We start from the raw sequence: 20,834 nt of genomic DNA on the forward strand, positions 1-20,834 counted from the left end.
ATATTGAAAATCAACTGTCATTTTCTAAAATGTTTTTAACAAAAATTATTTCATTTATCTTCTACATCTACTCACATGCTGTTGGCATTATTATCTCTATGGATAAAGAGAATCACAGGTATTTTGTTGTTTTTTTTTAATGAAGAGTGGTTTGTTTTTTTTTTTTTTAAGTTTATTTATTTTGAGAGAGAGAATGACAGAGCATGAGTGGGGTAGGGGCAGAGAGACAGGGAGAGAGAATTCCAAACAGGATCTGTGATGACACAACACAAAGCCCGACATGGAGCTTGAACTCATGAACTGTGAGATGATGACCTGAGATGAGATCAAGAGTCGGATGTTCAACCGACTGAGCCACGCAGGTGCCCCGAGAATCAGAGTTTTAAAAGTGATTTGCATGTTGGCACATGGCAAATGCACTGAAGAACTGCTACCCATATCCACTCTTCTGATTTCTCACCTTGAATTTTTCTGTGTTACATCAGGCTACCGTTTGACTAAATTCTTGTATATGCATTTTAATTCCAGGCAAATATGAACAATAATTAACAACCTGAGTATAAACATTTCTGTCATTTAAAAAGAACTCAACACATACTTTGTATTTTCCAGTTTTCAATATTCTCGTCTATACTAGCTAATTTTTCTTATGTTTATTGATATTTTTTATGTTTCTGAAGCTTTCCGATCTTGTGTTTCCATTAACTTGTGGCTCTGTGCAACAGTAGACTTCTCTAGCCTCCCTCAACATCCATCTGTGTTCATGTTCACAAGACTAATCTGAAGGTAGTCGAAATGACTGCATCTTTTATATGCAGGTCATGTTAGGGCATTGCCTGTGGGCTAGAAGAGGAGCCTTTCAGATATATCCTAAGTGGATCACACTAATCATTTTTGGCCCCATAGATGCTACGTATACATGCTCTGCAAAACTTCCTACATTTGGTCCTTCACAGAATTCTTCCAAACACACTGACATGTGACAGGTCCATTTCATCCCCCAACGTGATGATTTTAATAATTTGTCCCAATAATGTTTCTCTAACAGTTAATGACCTCTCTGAAGAATAACTTAGCTTTGTCACACATAAATCTAACTAAAAATAATCTACCTAGTTGTTTGGTGACTTACTCAGTCATTTGAAAATATTTTTGCCAGTTCCCTACCAATATGGTGTTTTTTTTGTGTGTGTTGAAACTGAAAGATCACCCTTTGGTCACTATTTTCTCTGTGATATTGCCAGACACTCAGATAATGATGGGCTTCATTTTTATAGAAATAGCTTTCACAAGATTTTGCTATTTAATGCCAGGTTGAATAACATACAGTCAAAATATACCACATATCACAGTATTTGCTATATCCATTCAATTAAACATCTAAGAAAATTTACTGATGAACAGATAATACAGACTTGTTCATAATATTAATCTTAATTATTAAAACTGTGTCCTAATTTTCCCTTAATTTCTCTCAATAATTCTTTATGAGTCTATTGCTTTTCACCAAAAAAATTCTTAAAACTATTTTTTTTTCCAGTTTAAACATACATATTTAATTTGAAGTAAGAATACTTCCTTTTGTTTGCATTTGAGCCACCATCTTCAAGGTTTTAACAGTGGGTTCCTTTTGGAAACTTGGCACATAATTTTTTCATGGTTTTTATAAGCCTACATCAGATCTCTGGTCAGTATTGTCACTGCAGACCAGTATACTGTTTTTCTTTCTTTCTTTTTTTTTTTTTTAACGTTTATTTATTTTTGAGACAGAGAGAGACAGAGCATGAACAGGGGAGGGGCAGAGAGAGAGGGAGACACAGAATCGGAAGCAGGCTCCAGGCTCTGAACCATCAGCCCAGAGCCCGACGCGGGGCTCGAACTCACGGACCGTGAGATCGTGACCTGAGCTGAAGTCGGACGCTTAACCGACTGCGCCACCCAGGCGCCCCTATACTGTTTTCCCTAAAAACCCACTCTACTGTTTTGGTTACTTTTAGACTGTGTTCCCAACTTTTTACAGTTTTCTTCTCCTTAGAATCTTCATCTGCCCTTACTTGCATTTGCCCATGTGGATGAGATAGAATCACATCCAGAGCAACTTCCTGAACATAATTTTTATGTTCCTGTTCATGTGACAAGAAGTGTTAACAGACACTTCAGAAATAAATACATAAGTCTTCTAGGATTTGTTTTGTTTCATATTTTTTTGTTTGTTTTTGGTAGGGAAGAAAAGCTTATTCAAATCACCAAGGGCAAAGAGGGAAATATGACAGAAGGAGGCAGAGCTGTTTCATGGAATGTGAAGACAGAAGGGACAGTGTGCCCCACCTACCTTGGATTGCCCACCGGAAAGGCAGGGGTAGAGGTCCCCATGTTCATCACTTGATGTTCCCCTGCATAAAATGGCCACACATGAAGGCTCTATATCACTTCCAGACTGTGTTGTGTTTCCACCTCAAATTTCCAAGAGAGAAGAATGGCCCAAATGAGATAAGATCATTATATCTGGTAGTGGTGGCCAACTGTCTTGATTTAAGATATTAACTGATACTGAGGACAATGAGGCTAAGCTCCCCTTACAATATTCTCAAGAAGCTTTAACAAATGTAATGTCAACTTCTTTAATTTATCTATTTTTAATATCTTTCAGGTAAAATGTACAAATGCACTGAAGACTACATTCCCAGGTATGTAGAAAATAAGTTCCATATTATGATTCCCAACTAATAAGGGGAAGTAATAAATGCTATATTGCTTTTAGGTTTGGCTTGGGGTTGTCACATTTGGGTAAAAATAAAATGAAAAGTGAGTTTTAATTATTTTTACTCCTATCTGAAGATCAAGAACTATACTGTTATTATTTTCCCTAGTTACTCATCCTGAGTCAATAACAGAGCTGGTTAAGGGACGAAGTGAGACTCTAACCTGGTATCTACAGAATTCTTGTCAATTTCAAAAGGCTATATCCTAGATTATGATTCAAATCAGATTGTAAGAATTCAGTTTGATTATATATAGAATTGTGTGGCCCTTAAGAAACCAGGGTGGAAAAAGAATCTAGCAATAACTAATAAAATTTAAGATATACAGGGGTGCCTGGGTGGTTCAGTTTAAGCATCCCACTTTGGCTCAGGTCATGATCTCATGGTCTATGAGTTTGAGCCCTGCATCAGACTCTGGGTTGACAGCTCAGATTCTTTGCCTCCCTCTCTCTGCCCCTCACCCGCTCACACTCTGTCTCTCTTTCTCAAAAATGAATAAATGTTTTAAAAAATTAAAAAAAGATATACATACATACACAAATACATGAAGATGCTTCGTGGTGTGCTCCTTTGAAAAGTAATGTCAATCAATAGGGAACTGTGATAAATCAACCCTAAAATTATATATGGTTATAGATATAACTTATTCTCTTTAACACCTGTTGAATTAGTTGCAGGGAAATTTGTATGATTTTTCCTTATAAAAAAAGGTTTATGGTATAAACAATAGTAAAGAATTTTCATTTTCTTGCACAGTATATTCTGGCCCAACTGTGTTATTAGATTGGAAATTTCTCCTTTAGGTTAAAAAAAAACATCTAAATATAGAGAATTTCCTAGAGGACTCTTCAAGACCTTTCTGAAATAGGAGACTGAAAGGCAGAAAGGTCTTTCACAAACACAGAGCTTTCTCACTGGGTAGGATAAGATTATAAGCTTTTTGTTAGCCTTTAAAAAGACCTTTTTAAAATTTTTCTCCATGTGGAAATATCTCTGGCAGATTCAGGATCTAAGCTGCAGGCAGATTCACACAAAGAAGAAAATCTTTATTTTTACAGTTTAACATTGGTCTATAACATGAGATAATTTTCAATTCATTATCTCATATCAAGATTGATTTGCTGATTTGGTTACAGCAAACAACATGACAAAGAAAATCCTATATAACCATGTAGAAGTTAATCTCTTAGACGATTTATATGATAATTATCATTTGAGAGGTAATTAAGATGCAATGTGATAGAACATCTAGTGATTTGATCATTCTGCTAAAGACTGGGTAGGTACTCTTGGATCAGGATGCTAAGAGTCAGAAGGGAAAATTGGTAAAATACCCATCTCAAAGTAAGTAGGCCCTTACCTATAGGGCAAATGCGAAAAAGAGGCTGGTTCTTTTATAACACTTACTCATTCATACATTGAACAAATATTGGTTCAACAAATAGGAATTGTGGTAGACAAGAGATGCAAAGATGGAAAGATGTAGATCCTTCCCTCACAGATTTAATCTGTTATCTATTGTAACACGTCTCAATTTAAGCATAATTTGAATATGTGATGCAGACTTTATCTATGAAAAGTGGGTGGCATGTTAATTCACAAGTTTATGTCTGTACTTCACAGCTTGTCTATTTCTGATTATGTAGTCTGGGAGCCAAAATCACCACTGTAGGAAGGGCATGGAGGCTCCAGGAAAAACAAAATATGTGAAATTATCTCTAGCCATTAAAACTTCAGCATGAAAACAGCAAGTGGAAATAAAAGCTATCTTTCTTAGGTAGAAGTAAAATTAGTGATGCCTCCTCAGTTCTTAGATGGTTTGAGGCTAGGGCTCCCCCACTGCACCCTCTTTCCACCAACAGTGGTTTGGGTTGGAAGCCATGCTTGAAGGGAAAGAACTTTGCTTCTCTGATCTTGTCTTCCTGCTTCCCCAAATCCCTGCCCTTCCTGCACTAGTAGGTCAAAAATGTGATCACTTTAAAGACAGTGTAGCATCTATATTTAACAGAAAGTCATATACACACATCCTGGCATTTACCTCTGGGCCACTTTATTTTTCCTTTAAAATAGAATTCTACACAATTCTGGTCTTTTGATCTGTGTTAGAAGTATTATACAGTGGGTATATCATGGATTTGAGATCTAGACAATTCTGGATTTTAATCAAACTCTTGTAATTACTAGGCTTGTAGTCTTAGGAAAATGAGCATTGGTGAACTTCAGCTGTATCATCTGAAAAATACAGATTATAATATAATGCTTTCCATACAAAGCAGAGTTGATTTAAAAACAAAGGTACTGCTTTATCAGATGAAAATTAAGGTCTAAGAAAATTCCTGCCCGTTTACGGTATATTTACCCTCTAATTTCAGAAATCAGTTCAGGTTTATGACTACTTTAAACACATCATGACTCCTTAGTTTCAGAGTCTGTTGCAAAAAACTTAGGACAGATTCTCAGCAGCTTTTTGCACGGTCTGCTTCTGGGTGACACTGAAACATGATTTTATGACAAAACAGGTCTCATCTCAGCCATTCTTCCATCTTAAGATGACTTCTTGGATTTCTGGGGCTCTGTAGGCTCCATTCACTTCCCCTCTTTACTAAATACACTAACCTAGTGCCCGGGACCAGACTTCTGGTTCTAGCTGTCCTCATCCATTCTCAAGAGGGAGGATCCTTGTGACAAGAGAACTTCTGAGTAGCCTTCCCAGACATCAAAGTGGATAGGGAGTTGAGGCCCTCACCGTGATCACTGCCACACTTGTAACCAAAATAGCTCCACATTTTCCAGCCTTCTGTTTATTAGTTTTAATGTACAAATAACTGTAAGCCATGCTTTAACCCTTCTTAAGAATTTCTTCCTAAGAATTCTTGAGGGGCGCCTGGGTGGCTCAGTCCATTAAGCACCCAACTCTTGGTTTCAGCTCAGTTCCTGATCTCACAATTTCGTGAGTTTGAGCCCCACGTTGGGCTCTGCACTGACAGCAGGAAGCCTGCTTGGGATTCTTTCTCTCCCTCTCTCTTTGCCCCTCCCCTACTCATGCTGTCTCTATCTCTCTTTCCAAAGAAATAAAAAAACTTAATAAAAAAAATCCTTGAGAAGTATAGATAGGTTTCAAAAGTCTTATTCTTTTTTTTATTAATTTTTAAAATATTTTTATTTACTTTTGAGAGAGAGAGACAGAGTGTGACCAGGGGAGGGGCAGAGAGAGAGAGGGAGAGAGGGAGACACAGAATCTGATGCAGGCTCCAGGCTCTGAACTGTCAGCACAGAGCCTGACGTGGGGCTCGAACTCACAAGCCGTGAGATCATGACCTGAGCTGAAGTCGGACGCTCAACCAACTGAGCCACCCAGCTCCCCCCCCCCCCAAAATCAAATCTTATTCTTGATTGTCCTTTTGTCACACTTAGCTCTGTGTCACTGCTCTAGGTGTCTTTCCCCATATCTTTAGAATTCTTCATGCTGGCAGATCTTTCTATTGTCCATTCCCCAAAAACGTGGTGAAAGATCCTTCTTTTCAAGTGCTCCAAAGCACTGGCAATACAAGTGCCTTATCTTTAATAGGCTACAAAGAATGGATATTTTAGAAGAAAATTGGAACACTGAGCAAGAGAATAAAAATTTAGTATTAGATATCACTGCTCTGAGAATCCATTGACCATCCCCTTCACAGGGAATACCACTGGATTCACTTCTTAGTCTCTAACTGTACAAAGCCACTGCTAAGGTTTATACTCTTCCCCAGGACCAGGGGTCTATGCTTGGTCCTCTCACCCCAAGTTCAAGACAGCTACAGCCATGGCACAGTCCCTGGCAAAGAAAGTAAAAATTCAGTAAGCATGTACTCAGGACCCATCCCTTCAGCAACTTTCCCTTTTTCCTCCTGTATCATTGCTTCTTCTTTTTGTATTATTCCTTTCAATATATAAAGAGTATTGTCTCATTCAAAAAAAACAAAAGGAAAGAAAAGAAAACAAGAAAAGCTTCCTTGATACTAGATACTAGATACTTGATACTAGATTGCTACAGCCCCATTGCTCTGCACCTTTTACGGCAAAACATGAAAGTTCCATCTATGTTCTGTCTGCATTTTCTGGCTTCTCCTCCTCTTCTCTTCTTTCCTGAACCTACTCTATTCAATTTTCTGCCCTCATGAGAAAAAATGAAATATGGCCTTTTGTAGCAACGTGGATGGAACTGGAGAGTGTGATGCTAAGTGAAATAAGCCATACAGAGAAAGACAGATACCATATGGTTTCACTCTTATGTGGATCCTGAGAAACGTAACAGAAACCCACGGGGGAGGGGAAGGAAAAAAAAAAAAAAAAAAGAGGTTAGAGTGGGAGAGAGCCAAAGCATAAGAGACTGTTAAAAACTGAGAACAAACTGAGGGTTGATGGGGGGTGGGAGGGAGGGCAGGGTGGGTGATGGGTATTGAGGAGGGCACCTTTTGGGATGAGCACTGAGTGTTGTATGGAAACCAATTTGACAGTAAATTTCATATATTAAAAAATAAAAAAAATAATAAAAAAATAAAATTAAAAAAAAAAATGTTCTACCCTCAGTAATCTACCAACTCAGCTCTTGTCAAGGTCACCATTGAAATCCACATGGCCAAATGTTAGTGTCATTGTATACAGTCCATCTGTAGCATTTGATACATCGATGCTCTCTACTTCTTGAGACACTTACTTCTCTAGGCTCTGGGTGCCCCCCCACCTCCATCTTTGATTTTCCTTCTTACCAGCGGCTCCTTCTCCTCTGCTGATTCGTGAACCTTTGACATCAGAGTGTTCAGGGCTAATCTCATGAAACTCTTCTCTATCTATACTCATTCCATAAAGTAGTTTTATCTCCTCTTATGGCTTTAAAAAACGTTACACACTAATGGAGCCTAACATATATATCTGACAATTTGAAGAAATGCCTACTAAGCAAATCAAGGTAACACTTACCAGAATTCCTGATAGACCCCTAAGCTTGCTCTTTTTGCAACCTCACAACTTTCTGGCCCCTTAAAATAGCTTTATTTAGTTTTATAGAAATATCTTCCATTTTTATTTGGATGTTGGAATCCTACATTCATATCCTAGAATTTCAGAGCTGAAAAGAAAAATAGTGATTAAATAGTTTAATAAACTTGTTTTATAAATAAGGAAATTGAAACTTAGAGAATTTATGTCCAAAGTCACTCGGATGGAAGTACTGATTTTTTTAAAAACTGAATTTACTTATTTAATCTACTTAGATAATAAAGTATTCAACCACTTTTCTAAAAGGACTTCTTCACAATAAAATAATGATGAAATTAAAACTTTAAAAATAGGGAATACAGAAAATATATGCTAAAGTAGAAAACTTGGCCCCCAGTAAAAGATATAATTAACATTATTTTAGATGTTGGAGTGTCAGTAAATGTGCTTTTTGGTCAGAGGACCATTTCAGACATGTTCAGAACAATGGACTAGCCTCTAGGATATGACTTTATTTATTAATCTATTTTTAATAGTAGTTGATCTTCTACATAAAACACTGCCAAATATTTGTGCTTAGAGTTTATTAGATATTTGCAATAGGCTGGAGCTATTTGGCATTGCCAAGTAAAAATATATTTTTTAATTTGTTGGTTAGGCAACTGTTCCTTTGTAATAGTTTATTTCGGATGATTAATCATTTGAGACCTGCCTGTAGACATAGGGCACTGCATTATAAATCACATCTTATTTTCATTCATAGGGAATGAAATGATATTCATTTTTTGGACATGATTTATCATTTGCAGGTTGTATCTGCTATCTATGTAAGCTAGGAAAATGGATGGATTGTCTTATTAAAAATTCTTCACCTTTTGCTATTATATTCTCTGCATAGCCAGAGAAAAACCATGAACAGGGACTACTCCATATCCCAATATTAAGCTGTATTGAATTACTGATGGAAAGAAAGGTTACAGATGAGTTCCTTTGTTATCAGATAAGAGAAAAACATGCCAACATCTGGACTTTTCAAACCATTTCATACAGGTATCATTTGATTTTTTTTTTTTTAGGACACCTACTTACTAATTTACATATACTGTGCCTTCTTTCAGAAGCATAGGGAGTAACACAGGTGTTATGCCTTGAGATCAGTTAAGTGTTCTTTTTTCTTTTCATGCAGTTCCCTCCAGCTCATGATGATATGTAATCTCAAAGTTAAAGCAGTTGCTACTATTTTATGAAATGCCACTCTCACTGCCTGATATGTTCCTCTGTTCCCAGCCTGCCATTGTGAAAGCTGGTCACCAGGACCATTGTCACTGTCTGGTGACAATGGTAAGATGTCTACTCTAATCCTAAAAGGATTACTCAGATGAAGCTGTAAGGAAATTTAATCAAACATCAAGAACAAATAATATTTAGGGCTTTTGGACCAGACTTGCATTACAATCCTAGCACTGCGAGTTACTATCCTTGTCTTTGGCCACTTTAACTCTAGGAGTTGCAAATTCCTTGTATGCACAGTGGGGATTTAAAAAGAAAAAGCATCTCAGAATTGTTCTGAGGGTTGAATGAGCACTGGCATAAAGAAAAGCTTTCCGAACTGGTACTTATTGCTGGCATTACACATAAGGCTAAGGAAAATAATGTTAATCTAGCTGATTCTCAGACTTCCCGTCTGTAAAGTGGGAAATAATATTTCTGCAGAATTTCCCTAGAACTTTGGTATAATGTATATAAAACATTTAGCACAACATCTGGATAGAATAGGTGATCAGTCATTTTGCTACACCTTCCAACCTGACTCTACAATATTTCTTTGGCCTTTTATTTCCTAAGCATCACTGTCAATTAGTATTTAGTAAACACAGTTTCAGCAGATGATTCAGAGTAATAGTCTGGGGATGTAAACAGGCAGTATAATGTATAATTAAGACCATAGATAACCTAGGTTCTAGTCACAGCTCTGACACTGACTAGTCTTCTCACCTTCACATTATAGGACTTCTTTGTGCCTCAAGTTCCTTATCTATTAAATGGGAATGCTATAGTGCCTATCTGGTCAGATTGTTTTGAGAATGGAATAAATGAATAAATGAACTTGCAGTTCCAATAACATCTGACAACCATTAAGTGCTAAATAAGTATTTGCTGTTATTATCTGAACAGTCCAAACAAACCCTATTCAAATGAACACACACACAGGCACGCAGGCACACATGTGCTCTTGCATCATAAATATATCTACCTTGGTTGGCTGCGGTTAAACAAGAACATATAATCGTATATTGAATTTAGCTGAGAAACCAGGTAAGAACTGTGTATAAAGTGGATTCTAATAAGATAAATTATTTTTCATTATTATAGGGAGGATGAGTATTATATTGAAGACACACCAATTTATGGTAACTTAGATGATGTGGTCCCAGGTAAGTTTTATGTTTCCAGAAATTATATTTATCTACAAATTAATATCCCTCCCCTTACTCCCACAGCATTTTGAGGTGGCTTATTTTTGGTTGCAATCACATTTAAACTTCCCAAATGGTAACCATAAATTCAACAATATTTAGCATTTTATTTAGTATATATTTCCAAAGCTACATATTGTAAATTGTGTTGAAATACTCAGTGTAAGTCAACATCCTGTTTTTCTATATTCTCTTTGTTTTACTCTAGAAGAAATGTGAATACAGGAAGACCCTGTTACTATGAATTTTGACACACACAATTCTATGAAATAAAGATATTTCTAGAACAGAAAATAGCTCAGGGAAACAGTGTTTGGCACTGTCTACAAAAGCAAATCTACGCTGAATAATCTGGAACAATGAACACGTACTCTGGTTTCCTGTATTTTATCTGCTCAGGTTAAGTAGAGAATCTAGGGCTACGTTAAGGGCAAATGGGGAAAGAAAAGAGCTACATCGCCACTGAGTGGGTTATATTTTTTTGTTCTTAGGTAACAAGTACTTTTCAATTCCCAGCTTCCCGTATTCCTTGAAACATCCCAACCACTCCAAAACAAAATGCCACTAAACTCCTTAAAACAGATAACAATGATCTGATCCCAGAGCTCTGATTAGAGAAGCCATAAGGGTAAATGCTAGTATTTAACGCCATCCTGGCCCTACAAGTCCTTCACTTAATTCCTGATAGGAAAGTTAGGGGTTAACAGAGATTTCCAGGAATGGACTAAACTCTCTGAATCTCTGTGTATCAAAACACCATGCAATTCTCCTAAAGTTAGGAATGTGAGACCATTAAAGGCTTCAAAATATTATTTAATCTTTGTCTTTCCCTTCTTTGTAAAGTGTCTTCTAGTCTCTATACTCTGAGAAATCAAAACTACTTTTTAGGACTATCCTATAATTTGCCCTCCTGTTTCACCTTGCAGAATCGTGGTACCCACCTATAATATCTGAGGTTTCAATTCTTACGTACTCTGGTGGTGCAAAACCCACCATATCTGCAATTTCTGTATCTAAGGGAACACAGGTGCCACCCCACAGGCTCTGATTTAGTAGGGCCAGAATATGGTTTAGGAATTTGCTAGTTGACAAATCTCCAGGTGATTGTCATGCATGTTTTCCATGGACCATTCTTTGAGAAACATCACTCCTCTGTGTTACTTTTCAGAAATGGTTGAATGATTATAAGATAACTTGCATTATATTAGTAAATGTATGTTTCTTTATGTGGGATCAAAGTGGTGCAATCCACATTTCTGTCAGGTGACAGGCCATCCTACAAGTCACTCTTTCTCTCTTTCTTTTCCCTTTCATATAGGCCTGTCTGGGGGGAAAGAAAGGGATGGATAATTTATTATGCATGTCCCTACAGGATGAAATGAGCACAGGTCTGCTGGCTGTTGCACAAAAGCTCTAAGTACTTAGGACCAGCATTTCATAGTTCCATACCCTCAAAACAGCCTGGCTGAACTGTCACTGATATATGGGACAAAAGTCATAATCTAAACATTCTTTTTCAAAAATAGGACATAGATTTCGAAGGGGCACATGCACCCCAACGTTTATAGCAGCACTATCAACAATAGCCAAAGTAAGGAAAGAGCCCAAATGTCCATCAATGGATGAATGGATAAAGACGTGGTGTATGTATATATACAGTGGAGTATTACTCAGCAATCAAAAAGAATGAAATCTTGCCGTTTGCAACTACGTGGATGGAACTGGAGGGTATTATGCTAAGTGAAACTAGAGAAAGACAAATATCATATGACTGCACTCGTATGAAGACTTTAAGATACAAAACAGATGAGCATAAGGGAAGCAAGAATAATATAAAAACATGGAGAGGGACAAAAACATAAGAGACTCTTAAATATGGAGAACAAACGGGGTTACTAGAGGGGTTGTGGGAGGGGGGATGGGCTAAGGGGCATTAAGGAATCTACTCCTGAAATCATTGTTGCACTAGATGCTAACTAACTTGGATATAAATTAAAAAAATAAATTAAAGGGGTGCCTGGGTGGCTCAGTTGGTTAAGCGTCCAACTCTTGGTTTCGGCTCAGGTCATGATCTCATGGTTCATGGGTTCAAGCCCCACGTCAGGCTCTGTGCTGACAGCATGGAGCCTGCCTGGGATTCTGTCTCCCTCTCTCTCTGCCCCTCCCCTGCTCTCTCTCTCTCTCTCTCACTCTCTTTCTCCCTCTCTCAAAAAATAAATAAATAAACATTTTTTAAAAAGTTGAAAAAATAAATTAAATAAGAATTAAAAAAAAACATAAAAAAATAGGACATAGGTTTTAAAATGATTCTGAGTATGGGGTGCCTGGGTGGCTCAGTCCATTAAGCATCCGACTTTGACTCAGGTCATAATTTCACAGCTCCTGAGTTTGAGCCTCGCGTCATGCTCTGCACTGACAGTGTAGTGCCTGCTTGAGATTCTCTCTCTCTCTCTTCCTCTCTGCCCCACCACTCCAAAATAAATAAACTTAAAAAAATAAAAAATAAATAAAATGTCTTGAAGTGAAACTTCTCACTTATGGAAAGAATTGCCAAATTTCAGTCATCAGTGCATGTGCACTATACTGTGCCACCACCGTGCACCATTTGCAATCATGGCTAAATAGAACACATGGGATCTCTAACATCTAAATGGTAGTTTAAGTTGAGCCTGTCATGTCCTGAAATGGCATAAATTAATATGATCTAGTCCTTATCCTAAGTGACCTTCTTTTGTCTTATTGGTAATGCTGCAGGGCAAAAGACTTCTCCACATTCTGAAGCATAAAATGGTTTGTGCTTCCTTATTTGCATCTCCAAAAAATGACAAATCAAATGACTCTTGGGGGTTTCACATTTACAGCTATATGATGTTTGGGTTGTGTATTTTTATTGGCACCAGCATTTATCATTTTTCCACTGTAAATCATGATCTTTTCAATTCATCAGAACCAGTGGATGAAAATTGTTATGAACAAATGAAAGCACGACCTGAGAGATCTGCAAATGAACTGCAAAAAGCCACTGCACCTGCACAGGTGAGCTTTGTTTTCTGTATTACGGATCAAGCTCAGCCTAGATCACAGCACAGCTACATGTTTCAAGAACACAAAAGCAGCACATGCTGATTCACACCTGAAGCAGCCCGAGATTTTACAGGCTGAATCAACGTCAAATTCTGGGACCTGAGCTCTAAAGGGAACCTCAAAGGCAAAGCAAACAGTGCTCGGAAACACACTTGAAAAGTCAGAACTGTGTACCATTACAAAGGCAATAGATTGAAAGGAAAAGTGGTTCTCGGTCAATGAAGCTTTTTCTTTCAGATTGAAAAAAAATTATGTGCATCACAAAGATAAATACAAAAGTTGGCACATATATAATGCTCAAAAGACCTAGATGTCAGGAATTTATGGGGGCAAGGGGAGAAGAGGAGGGGATAGGGAGAGAGAGGCGGGAGGACGGAGGGAGAGAGAAAGAGAGAGGGCTTTACTTAAAAGATAAATGAGCTGGATATAAAAGACCATACTTCTATTTTATAAGGCAAATGAGTATAAATTTTAGTATATTTTCTATGGGCGTGGGCTGATGGCAAGAGATTTTCACATAGCTTGTATAGGGTTAGGCAGGACAAAGTGTAAGCAGGAACATATGAAAACCCAAGAAGAAATGGATAGTTTTTCCCTTTTGTACCACAATCAGTTCAACCTCCTCAGACATAGCACTGACTTCATCAAAAGCCATTCACAATTCTTAGTCTACATGCTGTTGACATGTCATAAATTTCAGTTAAAAGAGTTCTTTTTCCTCCCAGATTTTCTCTCTTCAATTTTGTGCTCTCTTGCTACTCTCTAGAAATTGTCATAGGCCCAGCACTTCCAATGCAGCTATTATGTGTCAGACCTTATCATATGTGCTTTACATGCATTATCTTCTTGGTCTTATGAGGGAAGCAGCATTATTTCTCCCATTTGACAGAGGCATGAGAAGGATGAAAAACATGTTCTAAAGTGCTCAGATACTACATACAAAGAGGATCTAAACATAGTCCTGTATAACAGAATGTATTCTCCTCCCTAAGATGGGTCATATCTTGTAAACCTCCCATTAATACAGAGTTTTTCTCTTTTTCCTTTTATGAATTAGTTAAGAAATCAGAATTCTTGGAGTTTTTAAGAAACCAAGATGTGGTAAGGTTTAAGCAAAATGTGAAATCATCTTCTGATGCAAAACCTGTTATCTGATGCTAAATTAAGGGTAAATTTTTTTTTAATAAAAGGTAGGAAGAAGTGCATATTGGGGTACCTGGGTGGCTCAATTGGTTAAGCACCTGACTCTTGATTTTGGCTCAGGTCACGATCTCACAGTTGTGAGTTCGAGCCTCAAGTCAGGCGCTACACTGACGGTGCAGAGCCTGCTTGGGATTCTCTCTCTCTCCCTTTCTCTCTGCCCCTCCCCAACTCATGCTTTCTGTCTCACTCAAAATAAATAAACTTAAAAAAAAACTTCATGTTATAATAGGATCTGCTAAATCCGTAATAAAAAGAAAATCTCTCAAAGGTTAAAATATAACCACACCATCATAAATATAGAGATTCAAAGCACCATAACTATAAAAGAACTAAAAATTCTTTTTTAAGTGTATTTATTTTGGGAGAGGGAGAATGTGTGTGTGCATGAGCAGGGGAGGGGCAGAGAGAGGGATAGGGAGAATCCCAAACAGGCTCCCCTCTGTCAGCATGGAGCCTGATGTGAAGCCTGATCCCATTAAATGGGAGATCATGACCTGAGGCAAGATCAAGAGTCAGCTGCTCAACTGACAGAGCCACCCAGGTGCCCCCAAAGAACAGAAAATTCTTAATAAAAGTTGCTATTTAGTACATATGAATTGTGCCACATCTGGCTTTTACTCAAGTGGAAATTGTGGCAAGTTTAAAATGCCTTTAACAGTCTGCTATTTTGTAAATGATATATTTAAAGACAGTTCTAAAGAGGTTAGCCTTTATTATGCCCTTCTCATAAATTTGGTTTCACAAATTAAATATAATTTCTTTATATTTGCTCAATTCTGTTTTATTAGAATGATCATTATCATCAAAACCATTACCCAATTTGCTACTACAATACTTACTTTGTTAACTTTGGTCAATTACAAAAGCATAAGGAGCCTACAACATTATGCAGAAAGCGTTACGGATAAAGTGTCTGTTGGAAAAAGAAACAAGCTCCTCGCCCTTTAAAATGATGGATACAGTTCAGAAGTTGTAATTTTAATACCCAAGTCTACCATTAACTAGGAAGAGATCATCAGGAAACCTAATAGTAAAAAGAGTCCACACAGTTCCCATATCCTAAAACACATTGAGGACCACAGTGTGAGCTTGCTCCTCTTCTCTTCATGTCACAGTTTCCCACTGATGTTGCCTTTCCCTCCCAGAAGTATCTACTTTCCTTTCCAAAGCCAATACCTTATTTATGCTCATGATCATTTCTCCTTTCAAGAGCTTGCATCTTCAATTATTTAATTTGTCTCCATTTTCCATTTTTTCTTTAAAGGATCATTACTATTTACCTACTTATATGCACAAATCACCCCAATATTTAAAAACAAAACAAACAAACCAACAAAATTTGCTATCAACCTGTGTTTCTCTATAATCCCTAAACTGATTCTTACTCTCCTCTGCTGTGTCTATAGATACATATTCTTTTACTCCTGGCTATATAATTCCCACCCATCCGCTCACCTGAAACCACACTCTGGAAGTCAAGTGAATCATTTTTAATTTTTTTAAAGTTTATTTATTTACTTAGAGACAGAGAGAGAGCACAAGTGGGGGAGGAACAGAGAAAGAGGGAGACAGAATCCCAAGAAGGCTCCACCTTGTCAACACAGAGCCCAATGTGGGGCTCAAACTCACAAACTCATGAACCGCGATATTATGACCTGAACCGAAATCAAGAGTCAGACGCTTAACCAACTGAGCCAACCAGGCACCCCCAGAAGTGACTCTTCATGTACAATCTGTGATCCTTTCTTGGGACTCCCATTTTCTGAATTCTGTAGCGCTTGATAAAGTTGACCAACTGTTGACCGGACATACATTATTTGGAATGCTTTCAGTTAAAAGTACAGAAACCAGATTCAAATGACTTTAGCGTAAAAGGGAAATAACTGCCTCATGTAACTGGGACATGTAGGGTGTATTTTGTTTTTGAGATGACTGAATATGAGGACTCTCTCCATTTCTCTTCCCTGCTTCTCTTGGTTAATGACTTCCTTCTCTTCTATTACCAGTGGACTCTTCCATGGACTGGGCAAGCCATGGGGAGATCCAGATTTTCTTCCTCCCAGTCTCAAGGAAAAAAACACATTTTCTGTTCCTACATCTGTACATAAATCCCAAAGATGCCATATAATTAGCTCTGCTTAAATCACATGTCCATTCTTGGACCAACTTCTGTTGCCAACTTCTGTTCCGTGGTATGATTGGTTCCAGCCTGGGTCACATGCTTAGTCTTGCACTAGGAGTGGGGTACAGCACTGTAATTGACAGCCTCTCTCAGACCAGACAGAGGAAAAGAGTTTCCCAAAGGACAATGGGGAATTTATCAAAGAAAAATGATAGAACAAAGGGCTGGACAGACAAAAAAGATATCCATCCCTTTGTATCACTGAGTGCCTTCTAGTTATTTTTGAACATCACTGATGTCTCCTTCTCTGTTTGGGCAAAGGCAAAGGAAGTAGAAGTACAGGGTGTGTGCAGAAAGCAGTAAATTGTTCGCTTTCCCTGGAATACACTTTTGGGGAGGGGGCAGGTAGTGAGAATCAAAATAAAAAGGTGAAGTACAAACATGGAAGACCTTGAATGTCAGAATATGAAATTCAGATTTTATAGGCTAAAATTTTGGAGACAGAATGGGAAAAATACGAAAGTTGCACCTGAAGAAGACAATCTGAAGATAGCACACAGGCTAACTGGCAAAGGGAAGAGACTAGAACCAGGATACCAGTGAGGCAGTCATTTCAATTTCCCAGGTATTACTATTTTAGGAATAAAAAGTCAAAGATACTAGAGAGGTTGCAAAGAGAACCATCTCTTCCGCCTGGTAACAAAGATAAAACATGTAATTCTTAGCATGAAAATGGGTGCAACAGGGACATGCTTACCGATACATTCAAAGGTCTGTTAATCTGAGTGTCGCTTCCTTACTCCATGCCCCACAAATTGATATAATTTTGGCCTACTCTTAAAGGTGAATCCTTAATACAGAAATTTGTGGTTTATTCAATGGCTGTCCTACAGTTTTAGCCTACAACTTCGAATAACTATAATCCCCCAACTTATCTTTGGACAGTGATTATAGCTTCCATATATATTATCTCTATTCCTAACCCTGTGAGATAGGTACTCTCAATTTATAAGCAAGAAAATTGAGGCTCAAATAGTTTTTTAAAATTGCCCAAAGTCTCATGATCAGTATGTTATAGAGCAGGGATTCAAGCCTAGGCTTTCCAACACCAAATTCAAGGTTTCGCCTTCAGCCTGTTTGTTCCCCCAAGTTTCTGCAGTCTTCTGTCCTTCTTATTCTAGTATTGACCCAGGTCTAGGCCAGAGAGGACCTCTTGGATGCAAATGAATACTCCAAGGACAACTTAAAATGAGCTCAAAGGGAATCTGGGGAAAGGCAGGCAAAGAGGAAATAAAAGGGGGAAGTTGGAAAATGTAATTCTTGCCAGATGCCACTCACATAAATGGATACTCTTATCTTTATACTTCTGAATCTTTATACTCCTGAATCTCAAAAGTAGAAAAATTGGGGACTTTTATGGGTACCGTCAAATGACCAGTTATTAAACATGGGTAAAGTACATTTTGAGATTCATTAAATTCCTTCCTATCATGCTTATTCCCGGTTTAATAAATTAGAGTATTGTCACTTGGTAAAAGCAACACAGGGCAAGAGCTACATAAGGTAAAGGCAGGGGGAGATGCACATAAAGGTCCATCTAAAATGTTCATGTCTATTTTGTGTATAAGAAAGAAATAAAAATATACATACAAAAATCTCATCTCAAAAGTCTTGAGGCTTGAGTTGACTATTGTTTTTTGTTTTCATCCTAACTGCCAAATTTGGCAAAACAAGGTAGCCAGAGCCCAGAAAACAAGCTACTTGTTTTTCATAGACCTTAGAAATCCCCAGAAGTCATCAAAGTTAAAGAATGAGCTAACAATAAAAAATTAACATGCCTTTCTTTTTAGACAACCGAAGAGGCACAGGTATTCTATTCCTTCGTGGATCACAACTCTGAGGGGAAGCGCAGAAAGCCCAAGAAACAGAAGACTGATCTGTCACACAAGGACGAAGAAACCCAGTTATGTGCTGCAGATGCCGTCCTTTCTAACACCACTTCAGTAGACAACTTCCCATTTGAGAGCCAGGAAGTAGAGGAAAATGTTCATGATGACCCCATCAGACTATTTGGATTGATTCGTGCAAAGAGAGAACCTATAAACTCGCTGGACTATGATATAGCTCAGTAATCTGGCTCTTACTGGAAATGTTAAAGAAAATAACATGATTTGGGAGGGTGACAATCTAAATCATTTGCTAGTCGGATGGTGGCTTACCTCTTATCCACAGCTTATGTTCATGCCCACCAAATGTAGTGCCATGAAAATTAGTTATTTGAATTGGCTTAACAAATGCCTAAGTAGTAAAATGTAAAACAAAATCAAGTTCGCCAACTGAGCCTAATAACAAAGTCACAATTTCACCAACAATGCTTAATACTCAGTGAAACAAAATTAAAAAAAAAAATTTTAAGCGTAAGTATATTCTAGAACATGTTGAAAGAAAAGTAAAAGTCACTTTTTAAAAGGCATTTTTACTGTCTCATCAATATGAAATACCCCTTAACTGAAAGAAATTTCTGATTGAAAGCCATGGGACATCAAATATATTCCTAATAGAAGTAGAAGAATCTTCTTAAAAAGTATTTTCCCCAGAGGAACTACCTTTATTACTTTTAAAAATTATTATAAATTTAATGCATGTCCCTTATAACAATAAACAACTATAACAAAGAATTTAGATATTTCACTAGCCAGAGATGATCACTATGAGCAACTTTCTATATCCCCTTCTAGAAATTTTTCTGGACATGCCTATGTGCATACATCCATTGTTTTGTTCTTTCTTTTATACCAAAAAAGGGAGTGATTATTTTATACATATTATTTAAACTTTTTTCACTTAATATATTGGGGGTTTATTTTTCTTGTTTTTTTTAAACTATAACTAAATGCAGTTACATATTATAATTTTAATGCCTGCATAGCAATTCACTGATGACATTAGAATTTATTTAAATAATTTGAAAGTGTATTCAGCTATTTTCCGAGTTCTGTTTTTCATTTTTACATATAATTATTGTAATGAGAATGCATCTCCACACGTGTTTAAGTACTTATCTGACTTCGTCTTGAGGCTACATGCCTAGAAAAGGAATTGCTGCTCTAAAAGGTATGCATAGTGAGTCTCCATAGAACATACTTCTAAAAGGTCAAGAGTTTGTTCAAAGTATGTGTCCAATTTAAATTCCTGTAAGGCCCTCCAAAAAGTTATTTAAAAAACTTTCTGTTATCTTTCTCCATTTGGAATAGGAGTTTAACTGGGTTTCAAATCATCACTGACCAAGAAAAGTGTACATATGAGCTGTCAGGCCTGCCCTCTGACCAGAGCTTCATGGATTTTATTCATTCTTTCTTCAATTCTATTGGGCTCCTACTGGTGTATAGGTACCAAGTTAGACATTGGTGTACAATGAGAGAAACAGAGACCCTGCCTCCATGGAACTTACAGATGAGTAGGAAAGATGAGTATCAGCTTAACAAAGTATAGCTACTAGTAAAAAACAAATATTATTAAGAAAATAAAAGAATGAGAAATAATATTAGAGAGAGAGCATCTCTGAAGAGAACATTTTAATTCTGAGAACTGAACAATGAGGAGCCGCCAATGTAAAGAGAGAGGAAGGAAGAGCATGTTGTATGAGAATTCTATCCATATTTGGAAGTAACAGCTTCTGTCAATAACTATTCCTATTATGAACTGGTAAGAAACTAAATGCCAATGCCAAAGTAAAATATTTGAAGTTGTCCATAATGCCATAAAAAATCCAAAAAATATTAGTGTCTAAGGACAAAAGAAAAAAGAATCAGGTTTCTGACTTCAGAGAACCACAGAAACATAGGAAATAATAATTAACAATGATATATTGACTTTAAATTTAATTTTCAAATTAAAATAAAATCTTTGTTATTGTATATGTTTATGTTACATTTCTGTACATAGCATGGTTCAGTAAAAATAAAGTTTGATTGTATTTTGGCAGTTAGTTTTTCCTACATCATTCACCTACATTATTCACTTAACCCCTAAACATATTTGAAATTTTTGCCTCTAGTTTATATCATTTGAATTCCACTCTATTTTGAGTTTTATGCATCAAATATACTTGATGACTGATAATTTGGAAGGTTTTTAGCTATGAATTCAAATTCCCTAATAGATAAAAGATTATTCAAGTTTATCTATTTCCTGTTGAGTGAATGTGGT

General features: G+C 37.1%; 1 protein-coding gene across 2 annotated transcripts in view; it reads left to right on the top strand.

The window, feature by feature from the left end:
• LOC109266360 (T-cell receptor-associated transmembrane adapter 1) overlaps positions 1–20,609 on the top strand; it is a 39,662-nt gene extending 19,053 nt beyond the window's left edge. For both annotated transcript variants that reach the window (XM_019448288.2, XM_019448287.2), the window contains 4 exons: positions 2,651–2,687; positions 10,113–10,174; positions 13,164–13,252; positions 18,476–20,609. In XM_019448288.2, coding sequence (XP_019303833.2) covers positions 2,651–2,687; positions 10,113–10,174; positions 13,164–13,252; positions 18,476–18,757 — 470 coding nt within the window. In that variant the 3' untranslated portion in view covers positions 18,758–20,609. The remainder of the gene's footprint in view (positions 1–2,650; positions 2,688–10,112; positions 10,175–13,163; positions 13,253–18,475) is intronic.
• Positions 20,610–20,834: the final 225 nt, after the last annotated feature.

The sequence above is a fragment of the Panthera pardus genome, unplaced genomic scaffold (genome assembly GCF_024362965.1).
Source record: "Panthera pardus isolate Hobbes unplaced genomic scaffold, ASM2436296v1 HiC_scaffold_16, whole genome shotgun sequence".
NCBI classification, from domain to species: domain Eukaryota; kingdom Metazoa; phylum Chordata; class Mammalia; order Carnivora; family Felidae; genus Panthera; species Panthera pardus.